General features: G+C 35.2%; 1 protein-coding gene across 1 annotated transcript in view; it reads left to right on the top strand.

The window, feature by feature from the left end:
* Nucleotides 1-4,080: 4,080 nt before the first annotated feature.
* The window catches only part of LOC127857036 (potassium channel subfamily T member 1-like), a 43,638-nt gene continuing 28,681 nt past the window's right edge, over nucleotides 4,081-19,037 (top strand). The window contains exons 1-4 of the mRNA XM_052393313.1: nucleotides 4,081-4,226; nucleotides 4,720-4,919; nucleotides 14,392-14,494; nucleotides 17,217-17,333. Coding sequence (XP_052249273.1) covers nucleotides 4,087-4,226; nucleotides 4,720-4,919; nucleotides 14,392-14,494; nucleotides 17,217-17,333 — 560 coding nt within the window. The 5' untranslated portion in view covers nucleotides 4,081-4,086. The remainder of the gene's footprint in view (nucleotides 4,227-4,719; nucleotides 4,920-14,391; nucleotides 14,495-17,216; nucleotides 17,334-19,037) is intronic.

Genomic DNA, 19,037 nt, shown 5'->3' with positions numbered 1-19,037 from the left:
TTAGTTTTATTTCACTTTATCAATGGTGTTAAATATTTGTTATGTTTTGTATAGTACACTTACACTTGAATTCCAGTTATAATAAAAAAATACATAGCTATATACATAATCATTTCCAAAGTGCCTTTTATAAACTTATATGATGCTTTCATTTGCAGAACATAAGACATTAGAAAATATCTATTCCAATATAATAGGTACACCTTATATTCTAACTGCGCACTATAGTAACATAGATATTAATGTCACCCTCATCATCAGATCATGATTTGAGTTCTGAGAAAACTGGGAATAATGCCCGTGTGTAAAGTGTTGTACCAGATTAGCCTGTGCAGTCCGCTCAGGCTTATCAGGAATGACACTGTCGCTTTTATGACATTTTTCGTTAAAATGAAGTCTCTTTTTAGCAAAAATCCAATTTAGGCGGCGGAAAGTGTCTCCGTGATTAGCCTGTGCAGACTGCACAGGCTAATCTGGGACAAACCTTCTACACACATGCATTAAGCCCAGTTTTCTCAGAACAATGCTCATATTATATGTGTCTTCACATGTCATATTAAATATTTAACATAAGTTTGGTCAGCACGATTGGAATGCGTAGTAATTTGTAAGTACTTCATTAAGACGCAGATTTCTTATAAATAGCAAAGGCAGCTAATTCCAGTAAAAATAAGTGCACAGTGTTTGTGCTGGAATTGCGCTGGCTTATGGAAATGACATTTATTCTTAAATGTCGATGTAAAACTATATAACTTGTTGTGAATATATCAGGAAGGGGAATAAAAAGGAAAAGCAATAATTACATGATATTAAACATGTTAGTGCTCATAATATATAAGACAACGATCGTTAATGTAAGAACACAGCTATGCAGTATACTTTCTCCAGCTAATATAGAGGGACACTCTGTATTACGTTGGAGGAACGAGTGTTACACTCGGTCCTCCAACGCAATACAGAATGTAATACTGCTATACACACCCATTACTTCTAATGCTTGCAGTCTGGTCAGGAGCTACCCTGTCTGCTTTAAAACCCTTTCCACTCAGAGGCAAAGTGAAAATGGCTATGTGCAAACAGCATAAAACCAGAACAGCCTGCGAGTAATTCACAGTCTATTAAGGTTTAATGCTGTTTGCTGCTCATCAGTATCTGAGGGTTGGAAAAGAAGCCTTTAAAACTTGAATCTAGTATGGAAGGTCTTCAATTTAATATAACTTTCTAAGGGACTATAAACACTACATACGTATCTTTGTGGTAAAGGGTTAGTCATTCAAGGTTTCTGGTCTAGTACTAAGCTTTTTTGAAACATCATATTAGACCCATTTTTAGCTCGGCTGTTTTCGGAGAACAAACCTAAGGTATTGTCATAGCCAGATTGTCGTCCGCCGTCTGCCGTCCACTGTTTGCGTCGTGCTAAAACCATAACATAGTCTCTAAATCAAAGTGCTTCCACATACAACTTTGAAACTTCATGTGTAGATGCACCTTAATGAGTTTTACACGCCACACCCATTTGTGGTCACTAGGTCAAATGTCAAGGTCACTTCTGACCAGCTTTCATCTATTCAAAACTGCTCACACAGCCGAGTGTTGGCACCCGCTATGCGGTGCTCTTGTTGGGGTTTTAGTATTTTTATTGTGTTAGATTTGCCAAGATATTTTCTTTTCATAATTTTAGAATAAGTAGTGCTTATGTGGAATTTTATACATACATTGCAATGTATTGTAGGTGATGGACATCAGTTTTAAGAAATTCTACTGAAGTGCCATGAAAATAATGGTTGAATTTAAGCACCTTTCACCACAATTATTTATCTATTCATCAAAGATTTAGAGCTTTTCTTATGCTTCATTTGTTGGCCTTTGCAGAAGCATTTCAGTATGCTATGGTTAAGGTTTGTGTGAAACAACTCCATATCTGTAACTACTGCAAAACTTGTATGTATTGAAAATGCACACATTTATTCGGATCATGTGTTAGGTCACAGACCAAAGTACATAACTCTGCATGCAGTTACACCTCTTTTGTACTTAGAAATTGCTTTCAACAATCTATATCTTTATGTTTAAAAAAATATTCATGTCATACTTAACAATATCTTCGTGATCTTATTTAACCTTTTGCCACTTACATATGTTTTTTGATGCATTTGTAGTCCTTCAGAAATTTACATTTAATTCAAGGCCTTTCTTACAAGATTCAAGTTTTTAAGGGTTCTTTCCAAACCTAAGATACTGATGAGCAGCAAACAGCATAAAACCAGAACAACTGCGAGTGACTCGCAGGTTGTTCTGGTTTTATGCTGTTTGCACATAGACATTGTCACTTTGCTTCTAAGTGGGAAAGGGTTGAGGTGAAACCTCAGAGCTGCTAACTGCGACCAGTATTTTTAGTTGAGTCTGGCTCAGGGAAAATGGGGCTTAATTTATGTGCGTTACGTGTCGTCTCAGATTAGCCTGCGCAGTCCAGACAGGCTAATCGGGAAAAATATTTTCCGCTTTTATCGAATTTTTCATTTATCTGTCGTCTCTTCTTAGCAAACGTTCAGTTTAAGTGGAAAGTGTTATCCCCTTATTAGTCTGTGCAATAATTTTGATTTTGATAAGAATTAAGTCAGATATTTTTTTTTATAAAAAAAAACCACTAAAAAGATTGTTATAAAATGTGATATAAGCACCATATTATTTTTTCTTCATACAAAGAAGTGTTTTTAACATGGTAAATTGTAAAAAATGCGTTTTAAATGCAAGTATATAGTTACATATGAGAATGTTGTTCTTTTACTCTGATTAATATTGGCAAATGTTTAATGATTATATGATATAATAATGGTTGTCCATGTATACACAAAAAATCTGACTTTCATTTTTATCAAAAGTCAATATCATTGTTTAATTTCTAATTCACTTGCGATCTTGAATATAAGTTATGTCTCAAAATATTTTGCCTACATTTATGAATTTAAAAACATTTTTTATGACAATGTTTTGAATGTTTGATATATATAGAGGATATTTGTTGGAATCGGTGGATTATCGATTTTAATTCACGAGTGATAATAGAAAATGATATTTTCACAAATGGCGCAGCCATGAGTGAAAATATATATTTTCTATGATCACGAGTGAATTAAAATCGATATTCAACCGAATCCAACAAATTTTCTTTTTATTTATGATTTTTTCACGGTTTATATACATCGTTAAAGAGTTTAACTAAAGAATTTCGCTCGGATAATGACGTCATTTCGTCACAAAAATGACGTCATTTCACAGTAAACAGTGAAAATTATCGATAATTTTCACTGATAATTTCTACTGTTTGTAACAGTGAAATTATCAGTTTTAATTCACTGATATTTCTCTATAACCACTGGAAAGCATACATAAAAGATAATACATACTTTTTGTGTGTTACAATTTTCTTGAGCTTAAATGGTATTTGTGTGCACATTTTTGTATAGATCCCCAAGTTTATTAACTAGAATTAATAACATAAAATTATTGTGCCATTTTCATTTAATTTGAAGGAAAATTACAAAGTTTATGAAGTTTACAATCTCCTACTTATAAAGCTACACGATTGTTTTTTTTCTTCTTCATAAAGTAATGGAAACTGGAATTGGGAAAAACTACTTATTATCCAATTTTTTTTAAAATCAATTTCATATGCAGCTCTATGACTTGAACCAAAGTTAATATGAAATTGACAACTTGACAACATTAGGTAATCAATTTCAAAGTATTTGTTAGCAAAGATCAAATTCACAAATATCTTAATCTGAATACTTCACAGCGTGAATTTCCTCAATTTCAGGATTTTGTGCGGTAATTTTTCCCATTGGGTTGGTACAGGTACTTTCCCAATTGGATAAAAAAATTGCTGTATACTGATTGCCTTTTCTTTGTGTCAGATTTATATCAGACTCTTTAGGAAACTCAACACCCAGCCCGGTTGTGTTCCCCATGGTCTGGCATATAGCAAAAGCCTGATTGAAAACCTTGCTGTGCATGGCTTACACAATTATATTCTTTACAATGGCCGCCATTCCATGTGGTTGTATCTATTACAGCGAGGCGGACATGGCCACAGATCAATGGCAGCAGACTTACGGGCGTCACTCAGGCAACGAGATCTATCACATACAGCTTGGTCGCAGCATGTTCTTCTCCCCCTACGAGGGCAAATCTTTCACCGAGGCCTCCGCTGATGCACATCAGAGGTGAGACACGATGGTGTTACTAGGACTCTGGATGCTTTGAGGCTTGTTCACTGAAAACCATGCTCAATATATTTGTTAAAGTGTCATCCAAGATTAGATTGTGCACTACGCAAAGGCTAATCAGGGACGACACTTTCAGCTTTTATGGTATTTTACTTTTAAATGAAATCTAGTTTAGACAGAAAGTTTCATCCCAGTTAAGTCTGTACAAACCCACTTTCTACACATGCATTAACCCTTTCCTGCTTAGAAGCAAAGTGAAAATGGCTATAAGCAAACAGCATAAACCAGGAAAGCCTTGCAGGTAACTTGCAGCCTTTTCAGGTTTTATACTGTTTGCTGCTCATCAGTATATAAGGTTTGGAATGAAGCCTTAAGAACTTGAATCTAGTAAGAAAGGTCTTAAATGTTACTTTCTAAGGGACTACAAATGCGTGAAAATATGTATTTAAGTGGCAAAGGGTTAAGCCCTGTTGTCCTTTATTCCTGTCAGGTTTGGTATCTCGCTGGTGGCAGTGTTGGACAGCACTGTCGATGACCCCCACCTACAACTCAACCCCGGCCCCAGCCATATCCTCAAGGCCTCGGATTTCTGTTTCTACATGAGCATAACCAAGGAGGAATACTCCAAGATACAGCCTGACGCGTTGAAACATGATGAGTCCAAGACAGCTGTACGGACAAAAAATATGGGTAAGTGAAGGTTACTGGTTAAATGTGAATTACGGGACTTGACTTGTTTAGCATAAGCTACAAAATGACTGCAAGAGTTATGGAACTTGATTTGTTTAATGTGAATTTTGAGACTGTACTTATTTAACATGAACTACAAAATGACTGTAAGAGTTATGGAACTTGATTTGTTTATTCCGAATTATAAGACTTAAAAAAGAACTTTTTTAACATGAACTACAAAATGACTGAAAGAGTAATGGAACTTGACTTGTTAATCATGAGCTATGGGACTTAACATGTTTAGTGTCATGAGTTACAGGACTTGACTGTATGATTGTTAGTTATGGGACTTGCATTGTTTAACCCTTTACGGCTTAAATACTCATTTTTACCTGTCTTTAATCCCTAAGAAAATGTATAAAATTAAAAAACCTTTCTAATAGGATTAAATTTGTAGAGCTTCATTTCCAACCCTAAGATACTGATGAGAAAAAACAGCATAAATCCTGAACAGCCTGCGAGTTAGTCCCATAAAGCCATTTTCACTGTGATTATGAGTGGGAGAGAGATATCATGAGTTATTGGACTTGACTGCATTATTTTAAGTTATGGGACTTTTTTTATCATGAGTTAAGGGACTTGACTGGTTTGTTTTGAGTCCTGGGCCTTTAGTGGTTGATCCTGAGTTACATGACTTGACTGATTGATATTCAGTTTCACTGGTTGGCAATAATTTAGCTGTCTTGACTAGCTGCTCTAGTGATCAGGGGCTAAAATTTGACTTGCTGATGTTGAGTAATGGTAGAGGAATTGCTGATCATGAGTTATGGGCCATTACTATTTATCCTGAGTTGTTGGACTTGACTGATTGTTGTTGATATTAAGGGGACTGATGTCTGAAGTGTTTGTGCTTCAATTTTGTTTGGGGTAAGAATGTTTGTAATCACATGCTACCACCTAGTGTTTACTAGTTGATTGTGAGTGTTTGTACTTTATTGGTGCATTGAACATATTTAAAATGTATTTGAAAGAGCAATAATTAATACTATAAATAGTCAATAAACGGGACAGAACAAAATACATTGATATAGGCAATTTAACCTGTGAGCATCATAGTTGTTTGAATTTTGTAGTTTTCTCGACAGGTTTAAGGCAATTTAAAAAAGGTAAGTAACTGGGCTTGATTATTTTGATTCTTATCAATAATCAAGAATAAATCCATACAAAACGAAGGTTTCTAACTGTTACATTTGTAAGTTCACTCATGTTAAGTTCACTTAACCAGTTTAGTATAAGCAGAATGCCTGTTGACAGAAACATAATCTGTGTAATGCTTTTTTGCTTTATTAAATCCAGTAAAATGATCATTACACAGCCCTCTTTACTGAGTCAACTATCATAATATTCTGTATAAAATGTATTACACAACCCAATTGACTGAAACATACTTTTGTACCAGTTAACTATCAAAATATTAATGTAACAATAATGTCACAATCAACTTGACCTATATACATACTTTTGGGTCAGTCAACAATCATAATATTCTGTATAACAATCATTACACTACCCAGTCAACTATCCTTATATTCTCTATAACAATCACTATGCTACCCAGTCAACAATCATTATATTTTGTATGACAATCATTACACTACCCTGTAAACTATCATAATATTCCGTATAACAATCATTAGGCTACCAAGTCAACTGCCATAATATTCTGAATAACAATCATTACACTACCCAGTCAACAGTCATTATATTTTGTATAACAATCATTACACTACCCAGTCAACAGTCATTATATTTTGTATAACAATCATTACACTACCCTGTCAACTATCCTTATATTCTCTATAACAATCATTACACAACCAAGTCAATCGCCATAATATGCCGTATAATAATCATTATAAGGCTACCAAGTCAATGGCCATAATAATAATAATAATAATAATAATAATAATAATAATAATAATAAAATCTTTATTTAAAGAAGATAGACTTGTTAAGAAATACATCAGATGAAATTACATAATATGCAATTTATATAATGCATTTCTTATTTTCAACAAGGTCTTCTAACATAATATTATTTACAACAAATACATAATATTTCATCTTTAGCTATAAGAACAAAACATAAATAATCATATGCATGTACACTTACAATGATATATATCATAATTGAAAACAAATGACAGACATAAAACTACAATTACCATTTATTCAAGAACAGTATTTAAACATCAAACTTAGGTTATTTACTATACAAAAACATGAAGGATGTTCAGTTTATTTCATAAAGTGTGGTAGAAAGATAAGCTTTTAATTTTTTCTTAAATGTCATTAAATTGTTTGTTTGACGTATAGATTGCGGTAATGAACTCCAAATTTTTGTGCTTGGAAATTCAAACGATCGTTTGAAATAGTTTGTTTTGGGTATTCGCATAAGCTTTAAATCCCCCTTTTCGCAAGATCGCAAGTTAAAGTGATTATTTTGTGAAGGTGTCAAAAGGTCAGGTATGTTTGTTGGGGTTTGATTGTGAAATGCTTTAAATACAATAACTGACGTAAAATAGTGATTACGCTGTTCGAAATTCCAACCATTTTAGATCTTTAAATAGGATTTTTGGGTTGTACTTTTTATTTAAAATATGTGCACCACAACGCTTTTGTAGTTTGACTATTCTATTAATTTCCATTTTGGCTGCTGAACTCCAGGTAATGCATGCGCAGTCGGATATAGGCGAGACATAACCATTATAGAAGAGTTTACGCATTTCAAGGGTTAAATATGGTTTTATTTTTTGCAGAAGAAAAATTTGAGACAACATTTTTGAACAAACGCTGTTAATGTGTAGTTTCCAGGATAGAGTATTGTCACTATAAAGGCCAAAAAGTTTTTGACAATTTACTGTTTTGATCACCGTATCTGAAATTTTAAGTTTTAGATTTGTTAATTTTTTAGCTTTCCGTTTTGACCCTAATACCATACAAGTAGTTTTTAGTGGATTAATAATCATGTTATTAGTTTTGCACCATTCATTTACAATGGAAAGATTTGTTTGTAGCTTATTTTGAACTGTTTGAATATTTGTTCCCGCAGTGTGCAATGTTGTATCATCAGCATACATTGCAGAAATACATGTAAGATTTAGTGAAAGATCATTAACGTAAATAAGAAATAGAAGAGGTCCCAAAAAAGATCCTTGGGGAACACCAGCAATGACAAGTAGAGGAAGCCTTTTCTGCTTTGATATACATGTACTGAAATCGATTTCGGAGATATGAAGAAAATAGGTTGCATGACCTATCATTAAAATGATAAAGTTTTAATTTGTATAAAAGAACCCTATGGTCCACAAGATCAAATGCTTTTTTTAAATCCAAGAAAATTGTACCTACCAGATTTCCATTATCAATTTGTTTAAGCATATATTAATCAATGCTGTTTGACAAGAATGATATTTGCGAAAACCTGACTGAGTTTTGTTTAATAGACTTGTAAATTCTAGATAAATATGCAATTGTTTAGCTATATGCTTTTCAAATATTTTAGATATAGTAGGTAAAAGTGATATTGGTCTATAATTATTAGGATCTTCTACCGATCCCCCCTTGTATAATGTATAACGTTTGCAATTTTAAGCATGTCTGGAAAGGTTCTATGTGATATACAGTTATTTATAAGAGCAGTGATTGGTTGTATTATGAATTTTTTGCAAAGTTTAATAATGCTGAGCCCTATACCATCAGCCCCGGCAGATTTGTTTGAATGTAATTGATGAATTTAAGTCATAACTTCTAATGAAGTAATAAACTGAACAGAGAAATGCTTAGAATCTAGCTTAGCAGCTAAATATGTTTTTAGTGAGATGAAATCGTGTTCAGTAAATTCAGTCTTTTTAATAAGATTCGAGATGTCAACAAAGTGGTCATTAAGTGCATTAGCTACATTTGTTTTACCAGATATTATCTGATCATCCTTCTTTATTACGTTTGGCAAAATGGAGGATTCTTTGTTTTTATTTGAGGCTAATTTAATAGTTTTCCAGAGCGATTAAGCACTTGTTTTGTTTTGTCCCGCATTTGAATAATATTATTTTTTAGCCTTTTTGATTGCACTGTTACACTTATTACGCCACAACTTATATTGTGGCCAGTTAGATTCACGTTTATATTTATCCCTTAAAGACCTGGCTTGTTTCACGTTTTCGTTGTACAACCAGGTTGTTGTAATCTTTTTATGCTCCCCCAAAATTTATTTTGGGGAGAGCATATAGTCCCCGCTTCGTCTCTCTGTGTGCCCGTCCGTCTGTCCGTGCTTAATTTTTGTCCGGGCTATTTCTCAGCAACTAATGACCGGAATTCAATGAAACTTTATGGGAAGCTTCACTACCAAGAGGAGATGTGCATATTATCAGCGAGTTCTGGTCGATTAATTTTTCACAGAATTGTGGCCCTTTGAAATTTTCTATTAACTGTACATATAGTGCAATTCATGTCCGGGCTATTTCTCAGCAACTAATGACCGTAATTCAATGAAACTTTATGGGAAGCTTCACTACCAAGAGGAGATGTGCATATTATCAGAGGGTTCTGGTCGGATGATTTTTTACAGAGTTATAACCCTTTGAAATTTTCCATTAACTGTACATATAGTGCAATTCTTGTCCGGGCTATTTCTCAGCAACTAATGACCGGAATTCAATGAAACTTTATGGGAAGCTTCACTACCAAGAGGAGATGTGCATATTATCAGCTGGTTCTGGTCGGATCATTTTTCACATAGTTATGGCCCTTTGAAATTTTCTATAAAAAATTCTTGTCCCCCCAACTACTGTGCCCTCAAGACGTTAGCTTTTATCTGAATATATAGTGCAATATTGTGACAAAAAAAATTTTTTGGGAGCATCACCCGTCTCCGACGCTTTCTTGTTTATATTTGATAGGGGCATTATTATTAAGGACTGAGTTTAATATGTTATAAAATACTTCAAATGCCTCATTAGCATCCTCAATTGATTCAACTATATCAAAATAAGCATTTGCTAAGTCATTTTGAAAATTTATTTCATTAATTTTGTTAAAACATCTGTACTTAATAATTTTATGATCGTCTGTGTTAACAATTTTACCTTTGACACTCAATGTGAAAACTACTGGGAAATGGTCACTTATGCCTATTTTTGGTATGATTACCTTAGTAATGTTGTCATAATTTGAATACAAATGGTCTAATATTGATGATGAACGTTCAGTAACTCTTGTTGGAAAACACACATGTTGTTTTAAATTAAAATCAGTGATAAATTTTTCCCCATTTCTTATTGTTAAATACGTTTTGGCTTAAACATTGAAAATTTAAATCCCCGTTTGAATACAAATTACAATCTTCCATGTCTGCTTTATTTAATTGTAATTCAAATGAGTCAATCCAAGATTGAGGGCTTTTTGGTGGGCGATCATAAACAACGTTAATTAGATATGGTTTGTACTTTAAATTGTTGATTTGTAGCCAAATAGATTCAATATCGTCACTTTCTATATCTTGTCTACGTACAAAAGAGATGGTATCTTTAATAAAAAATTAGATTATACGGCCTCCAGCAGAAATAGCCCTATCACGTCTTACAATGCTGTAACCGGAAATGGATATTGTAATAATCTCCGTTTTATCATTTAAAAATGTTTCACAAAAGCCTACTATATATAAAGAACTATTTTCGTGTAAGTTAACACGAATTTCATCAATTTTAGGTAATAAATGTTGGATATTCAAATGCATAATATGCAAACCTTTATATGTAAATGGAATATAATAATCATTATTTATGTTACATTTAGAAGTAGAATTTATGTCAGATTCCATAAGAACGTTACTATCCAGGGATGATAAATCAAGTGTCTAAAGTATTTATTGTGCTACATGTAACATTATTCAATCTTAAGCAATGTTGTTTATGTTGATTTTCATTAGCAATAATTGAAATACACTAACATTTGTGCGAGTCACATTGGCTACATACCGACTAAAGAATGTCAAATTTATTTTTGCTATATAACGATGTAGTACGTCTGTCATCAGTAACCTATTGTCTTTTGGGTAGTCTGCAGTCACGCATAACATGACTTTGATGACCACAGTTCGTGCAGTGTCGACCGTTTTCATGATTGACGTATCAACGAATGTACCGAAAGTCACGATTTTTATTCTGACAATCATGATGCTCGCTCCGGGTGTCCAGGTGTGCGTTCCTTAGATCATGATGCCTGATGAAGTCATGATGCCCTTTCCGGAAGTCATGATAACTGTTCGGGAAGTCATGATGCTTGTTCCTAAAGCCATGAAGCCCGTACTGGAATTTCGGTACAGCTCTCCGGTATTGACGATGCCTGTTTTTGAAGCCTCCGTTAGAAGTACGCCTCTGCTGATTTGGATGATGTTGACGATGTTGTTGTTGTTGCTGCTGCATTCTTTTCTTAGTAATATGCAATACTTCGTTGATTGCTGCCACAAGTGAACTTGATCCATAACTATTTGGGTGAATTCCATCAGGTCTGAATAGCCAATTTGCCAATTGTCCATTTCCGTACACAAAACAATTATAACAATATCAGTTTCACCGGAAGTTCACTCCATACATCTTCTAGTATGGAGTTGAAATCGCATACATCAACATCACATCGAGGACTTATTTTACAAATAAATATCTCACAATTTGTTTGCTCTTGAATTCTTTGCACTGTCTTGAAGATTACATCTTTGATTAGTGAAATCGACTGGCCATTGGAGACATCATTTACACCAGCAAATATTATTATTTTCGATATTTCTGAGATATTCATTTTACTCAGCTTCTAACAGATATCTAGCATTGTCTTCCCTGGCAAACTGCATATGTCCACAGATTCGCATAATCCTCGCTTATTGATGCCTCTCAATTGAATCTCCAATCAGTAATGTCTTCGATATTTGTGGCGTAATGTTCGATATATGCTCCTCTTTATTGGTTTCTTCTTCAAAATGCACTGTATTATCTTGTATGTCGGAGATCGCTTGTGGGCAAGGCTCAAGTGTCACTTGTAAGGTTTCTCGTATCGTGTCATTTTGTACGGGATCATCGGACATCCGTCTACATGTTGCTTCTACAGAGCTATTCATATCACCTTTGGAAGGAACACTTGATAGGGAGTTTGCTTAAAGTATATCTCGGTGTGATTGTAATTTTTTCTGTACAGATATATTTAATTGGTCGTGTGTTTGCTTCAGGTCTTGAACATTTTCCTGAAAGCAATCGTATTTTTCGTCCGTAGCTCGGGAATTTGTTGTACTTTTTACTTTTATACTATGGAGAATGTCTTTCATCTCATTTAATCCGCGATTGGTGTTTAAGATGTGCTCACACACATCTTTGCGCACATCACTTACTGACTTTTGAATTGTTTGAATCAAACAAAAAAGTGCTTCAAAATCCTATTCAATCCCTGTGCTCTCCGTTTGAGTACTTGCGACAATGTTCATGCATTGAACTTTTTACACCGATTCAAAGTTTTCAAGTTGCTTGGTATTTACCATGAAATTGGAATCATTTATTTCCGGTCTCAAACCATATACATCTTTTTCTGCAGTTTGTCTATTCGTTAACACCAGCATGCATTCCTGAAGAATTTTTTTTGCATTCACTTCATCGATGGTCAAGTTGTCTGGTATTAATTTATTTGTAGTGAGTTGTAGGATTTCTGATAAGTCACTTTCCGCAAACTGATTCACCATTTTTCCATTTTGAACATGAACATTTTGTGTGATATAAGTTAATTGTATACACACCATTTCTTCCGGATGATAGCCTGTATTTAGTTTCCACTAAACTACCAATATTATCATACACTTGTGTTTTTTGACATTAAAATTTCAAAATTTCAGACTGGTAAAACTCATCAGCACAGCTTTTGAAAAGTTCATACATACCAGTACTAAATTCGATTTTCAGCCCCCCACCAGTCACCTTGACAATCGTGTGGTCCCGTGTGGTCGCATAGAGTTTCTTTTTCATTGCCTTTTCACTATTTAACTCGTAGTCTCTTGTTTCCATCGGTCCACTTGTTGTTTGAAGTCCGGAGTTTTTTGTAGCGATCAACTCGAAATTCTGTATCCGTTTTGCCATGTTCAATTGGTATCAAAATGACCGCTGTCAAAAAATCTATTATTTACATTAAATTTCACATTTATATCATTGTTATTTTCTGTAAAATCTTAGATAAAGTGCATAATTTAACGGAGCTTTTTAAAACTTGTTATGCCGGAAGTAACGTCATGAATATATTCTGTATAATAATCATTACACTTCCCAGTCAACAATCATAATATTCTGTATAACAATAATTACACTACCCAGCCAACTGTCATAATATTATGTTTAACATTCATTACACTACCCAGTCAATTGCAATAATATTCTGTATAACAATCATTACACTACCCAATCAACTGGCATAATATTATGTATAACAATCATTACCTTACCTAGTCAAAATATCATAATATTCTAAGCCTTTTCCCCAGGTGTTTTCAGCACAGCGGGCCTGTTGTGACTCAGTGCTTGTTTTTACAATCATGTCTTTTTGTTTGTTATTTAACATTATAATTAATGACTTTAATGAAATAAATTGAGTAAAAACAAATGAAAAATTAATAAAAATATCTTTTAATAGCACTAAACTAATGTTGATTTAAATTTAAAACATGAAGCAAATAACAAGAATCTACATGAAATGACCCCCACCACCACCTTCATCGGCATCAATTCCCTTCCATGCTGCCTTTCCGCTGTGCCTGCCCAAAATCCTGGGGTTATGCCTGATATTCTGTATAACAATCATTACAATACCCAGTCAACTATTATTATATTCTGTATAACAATCATCACAATAACAAGTCAACAATAATCATATTCTGTATAACAATCATTACACTACCCAGTAAACAAGCATAATATTCTCTATAACAATCATTACACTGCATACCCAGTCAACTTTCATAATACTCTGTTAAACAATCATTACACACACACCCCTTGACTGAAACATACTTTTAGATCAGTCAGCTATCATACTATTCTGTATAACAATCATAACATATCCAGTCAACAAGAATACTATTCTCTGTAACAATCATTACATTACTCACTTAAATGATACATTCTTGTGGGTCAGTCATCCATCATAATATAATCACGTTCTGGGAATATGAGTTTTAAGTGTCATCCCAGTTTTTACCGTGCACAATCCATATAGGGACAACACTTTCTGCCTAAAATGGTTGTTTGTTAAGAAAATTCTTTAAGAGAAGAAAGTGTCATAACTGATAAGCCTATGCAGACTGCACAGGCTAATCTGGGACGACACTTTTTGCACATTCATTTAACCCGGTTTTTAAGGAGCACATGTTTTATGTATTGAGCATGTGTTCCCATGGTTACAGAGCGTATGGCGGCTGAGCTACAGCGGATGTTGGACTCTGAAGACGAGGAGGAGGATTACGGGGAGGAGGAGAGTGTCTTCAACACCATCACACTGCAGCAGGGGTATGGGATCAAAGTGCATTTAAACCTGTTACTTTATTAAGTAATAGCTTAATTTCATCGAGATAACTTATCACAAAACTTTATTCTGTTGCTATTTACATTAATACAAATACATTACTGATTGGCAGTACAAGACTCCATTAATGGTCCTGGAACTATAAGAAAGAATAGACTTTCTGCCTCTCTTTTTACACACGATTTCTGTTTGTTATCCATATCAAAATGTTTGTTTACTTGCGAAAAATCATTGACAGGTTAACAAATCTACAATGTGTTATAAATAATACTTGTTCAAAACTATAAATATGCTATGGCCGCATGTTAAGAACAATGGGCCATAACTTACATAAGTTCATGAAGAGAATCCATGAATATGCAATATGACAATATGGAAGCTATGCTTACATTTTTAGCTCACCTGTCACAAAGTGACATGGTGAGCTTATGTGACCATGTGTTGTCCGGCGTCCGTATGCGTGTGCGTGTGTGCGTCCGTCAACAATTTGTTTGTGTAGACAGTAGAAGGTCACAGTTTTCATCCAATCTTTATGAAATTTGGTCAGAATGTTTATCTTGATGAAATCTGAGTTGGGATTGTATTTGGATCATCTGGGGTCAAAAACTAGGTCACTAGGTCAAAAACTAGGTCACATAATAGGTCAAATAAGAGAAAAACCTTGTGTAGACAATAGAGGTCGCAGTTTTCATCCAATCTTTTTATGAAATTTGGTCAGAATGTTTATCTTGATGAAATCTGGGTTGGGATTGTATTTGGGTCATCTGGGGGTCAAAAACTAGGTCACTAGGTAAAAAACTAGGTCAAATAATAGAAAAACCTTGTGTAGACAGTAGAGGTCACAGTTTTCATCCAATCTTTATGAAATTTGGTCAGAATGTTTATCTTGATGAAATCTGGGTTGGGATTGTATTTGGGTCATCTGGGGTCAAAAACTAGGTAACTAGGTCAAAAACTAGGTCAAATAATAGAAAAACCTTGTGTAGACAATAGAGGTTGCAGTTTTCATCCAATCTTTATGAAAGTTGGTCAGAATGTTTATCTTGATGAAATCTGGGTTGGGATTGTATTTGGGCCATCTGGGGGTCAAAAACTTGGTCACTAGGTCAAATAATAATAGAAAAACCGTCAACAATTTGTTTGTGTAGACAGTAGAGGTCACAGTTTTCATCCAATCTTTATGAAAGTTGGTCAGAATGTTTATCTTGATAAAATCTGGGTTGGGATTGTATTTGGGTCATCTGGGGTAAAACACTAGGTCACTAGGTCAAAAACTCGGTCACTAGGTCAAATATTAGAAAAACCTTGTATAGATAATAGAGGTCACAGTTTTCATTAAATCTTTATGAAATTTGGTCAGAATGTTTATCTTGATGAAATCTGGGTTTGGATTGTATTTGGGTCATCTGGGGTCAAAAACTAGGTCACTAGGTCAAATAATAGAATAACCTTGTGTAGACAATAGAGGTCACAGTTTTTATCCAATCTTTATAAAATTTGATCAGAATGTTTATCTTGATGAAATCTTGGTTGGGATTGTATTTTGGGCACCAGGGGTCAAAAACTAGGTCACTAGGTCAAATAATAGAAAAACCTTGTGTAGACAATAGAGGTCACAGTTTTCATCTAATCTTTATGAAATTTGGTCAGAATGTTTATCTTGATGAAATCTGGGTTGGGATTGTATTTGGTTAGTCAGGTGAGCGATTCAGGGCCATCATGGCCCTCTTGTTTAAGTTTTTTTTTTGTTACAGGTTACTAGACGGGTAACTGCAATAGGTTAATTGTTAAATGTTTTAGTAACCTGTTCCATTCCTAGTTTTTACTGTTTCTTCCTTAAGAAACATTGCTACCCGTGCAGTTTGAACTTAAGTTTTGTACTGTTTTCCTAATAAACTTCTTCCCAATTACAGGGAGGATGAAGAGACCGTCCAGTGATGGATGTAGTTGGAAATCATATACCATAATATTTCCCTATAAATGCAAACTCAATGTGTTGTTCAATCATCGAGCCTATGTTATTAGAACGTATATGACAAATTTAGTTATAATTTTGGAAGATAAAACCAGGGCACAATCACCATGTTTAGTTTATTTAAGTTGGTCTAATTTAAGTTGTAGTGTTTTTCTTTTTGATTTACTTTCAGTCTTGCTAAAGATCTTTATTTGCTTTAGGAATTTATTGATCATAAATGTCTCTGTTTTGCTAGCAAAGAATTCTGTTTTAACTTTCATCTGTTGAAAGATCTTCAAGACCATAGGGCCCTGGCCGGGGATAAGTTCCTATGTTGTTAAAATTAGTTAATTGTACCATATAGTCATAAATAACCAACTTCGTATATGTGATTATCAAAATGAGATCTATTAATGTAAGATTTATCTTCGCTGTGTCTACTATTGGCTTATTTGGAATGCATACACAATTTACTCGTCATAACTGAACCCTGCCATGCAAAAATGGGGCTTATGTCAGACTTGCATTAGACCAGCCAGTGTATGCACTTCGACTGGACCGGCTATAAAGTCAGGCAAGGTTTCTTGGTGTGATTTGTGGATATGATAGCTCAAGACCAGTCAGTGCATCTGTGCAGGCTGGTCGTGAGCTACCCTGACGGCATATGGCAGAGTACCCATTTTCCCATGATGCTGGGCAACTAATTTGGTCACTTCATTATTTTTAGCTATAAACTTCGTGTTTTTTTCTAGCTATGACCTTGCCAATCGTGTGAAGCGTGCCACATACTCGACGGGAGAGAAGCCCATGTCTCCACAGGAAATGCAACAAAAAGCTGCCCTCAACAGCTTCAACAGCACCCGATCTAGGTAGGGTAGTTTGTGTTGTTGTTATCTGGAGGGAGAAGTGTTTGTTGTTGAGATTGGGATAGGGAAGTGTGTATTGTTGAGATCTGGGTAGGGAAGTGTGTACTGTTGAGATCTGGGTAGGGAAGTGTGTATTGTTGAGATCTGGGAAGGGAAGTGTGTTTTTTTGAGATCTTGAAAGGGAAGTGTGTATTGTTGAGATCTGGGAAGGGAAGTGTGTATTGTTGAGATCTGGGTAGGGAAGTGTGTATTGTTGAGATCTGGGTAGGGAAGTGTGTATTGTTGAGATCTGGTTAGGGAAGTGTGTATTGTTGTGATCTGGGTAGGGAAGTGTGTATTGTTGAGATCTGGGTAGGGAAGTGTGTGTTGCTGAGATCTGGGTAGGGAAGTGTGTTGTTGAGATCTGGGTATGGAAGTGTGTTGTTGAGATCTGGGTAGGGAAGAACATGTTGTTGAGATCTGGGTAAGGATGTGTGTATTGTTGAGATCTGGGTAGGGAAGTGTTTATTGTTGAGAACTGGGTAGGGAAGTGTGTATTGTTGAGATCTGGGTAGGGAAATGTGTTGTTGAGATCTGGGTATGGAAGTGTGTTGTTGAGATCTGGGTATGGAAGTGTGTATTGTTGAGATCTTGGTAGGGAAGTGTGTATTGTTGAGATCTGGGTATGGAATTGTGTATTGTTGAGATCTGGGTAGGGAAGTGTATTGTTGAGATCTGGGTAGGGAAGTGTGTTGTTGAGATCTGGGTATGGAAGTGTGTATTGTTGAGATCTCGGTTTGGAAGTGTGTATTGTTGAGATCTGGGTATGGAAGTGTGTATTGTTGAGATCAGGGTAGGGATGTGTGTATTGTTGAAATCTGGGTAGGGAAGTATGTATTGTTGAGATCTGGGAAGGGAAGTGTGTGTTGTTAAGATCTGGGTAGGGAAGTGTGTTGTTGAGATCTGGGTAGAGAAGTGTGTGCTGTTGGATCTGGGTATGGAAGTGTGTATTTTTGAGATCTTGGTAGGGATGTGTGTATTGTTGAGGTCTGGGTAGTTAAGTGTGTATTGTTGAGATCTGGGTAGGGAAGTGTGTATTGTTGTGATCTGGGTAGGGAAGTGTGTATTGTTGAGATCTGGGTAGGGAAGTGTGTATCGTTGAGATCTGGGTAGGGAAGTGTGTTGTTGAGATCTGGGTATGGAAGTGTGTATTGTTGAGATCTGGATAGGGAAGTGTGTATTGTTGAGTTCTGGGTATGGAAGTGTGTTGTTGAGATCTAGGTATGGAAGTGTTTATTGTTGAGATCTGGGTAGGGAAAAGTGTATTTTTGAGATTTGGGTATGAAAAAAAGTGCGTATTGTTGAGATCTGGTTAGGGAAGTGTGTTGTTGAGATCTAGGTATGGAAAGTGTGTATTGTTGAGATCTGGGTAGGGAAGTGTGTATTGTTGAGATCTGGGTATGGAAGCTTGTTGTTGAGATCTGGGTAGGGAAGTGTGTATTGTTGAGATCTGGGAAGGGAAGTGTGTAATGTTGAGATCTGGGAAGGGAAGTGTGTATTGTTGAGATCTGGGTAGGGAAGTGTGTGGTTGAGATCTAGGTATGGAAGTGTGTATTGTTGAGATCTGGGTAGGGAAGTGTGTATTGTTGAGATCTGGGTATGGAAGTTTGTTGTTGAGATCTGGGTAGGGAAGTGTGTATTGTTGAGATCTGGGTAGGGATGTGTGTT

The sequence above is a fragment of the Dreissena polymorpha genome, chromosome 14 (assembly GCF_020536995.1).
Source record: "Dreissena polymorpha isolate Duluth1 chromosome 14, UMN_Dpol_1.0, whole genome shotgun sequence".
Classification (NCBI taxonomy): domain Eukaryota; kingdom Metazoa; phylum Mollusca; class Bivalvia; order Myida; family Dreissenidae; genus Dreissena; species Dreissena polymorpha.
This window is presented reverse-complemented; position numbering and strand designations above follow the sequence as displayed.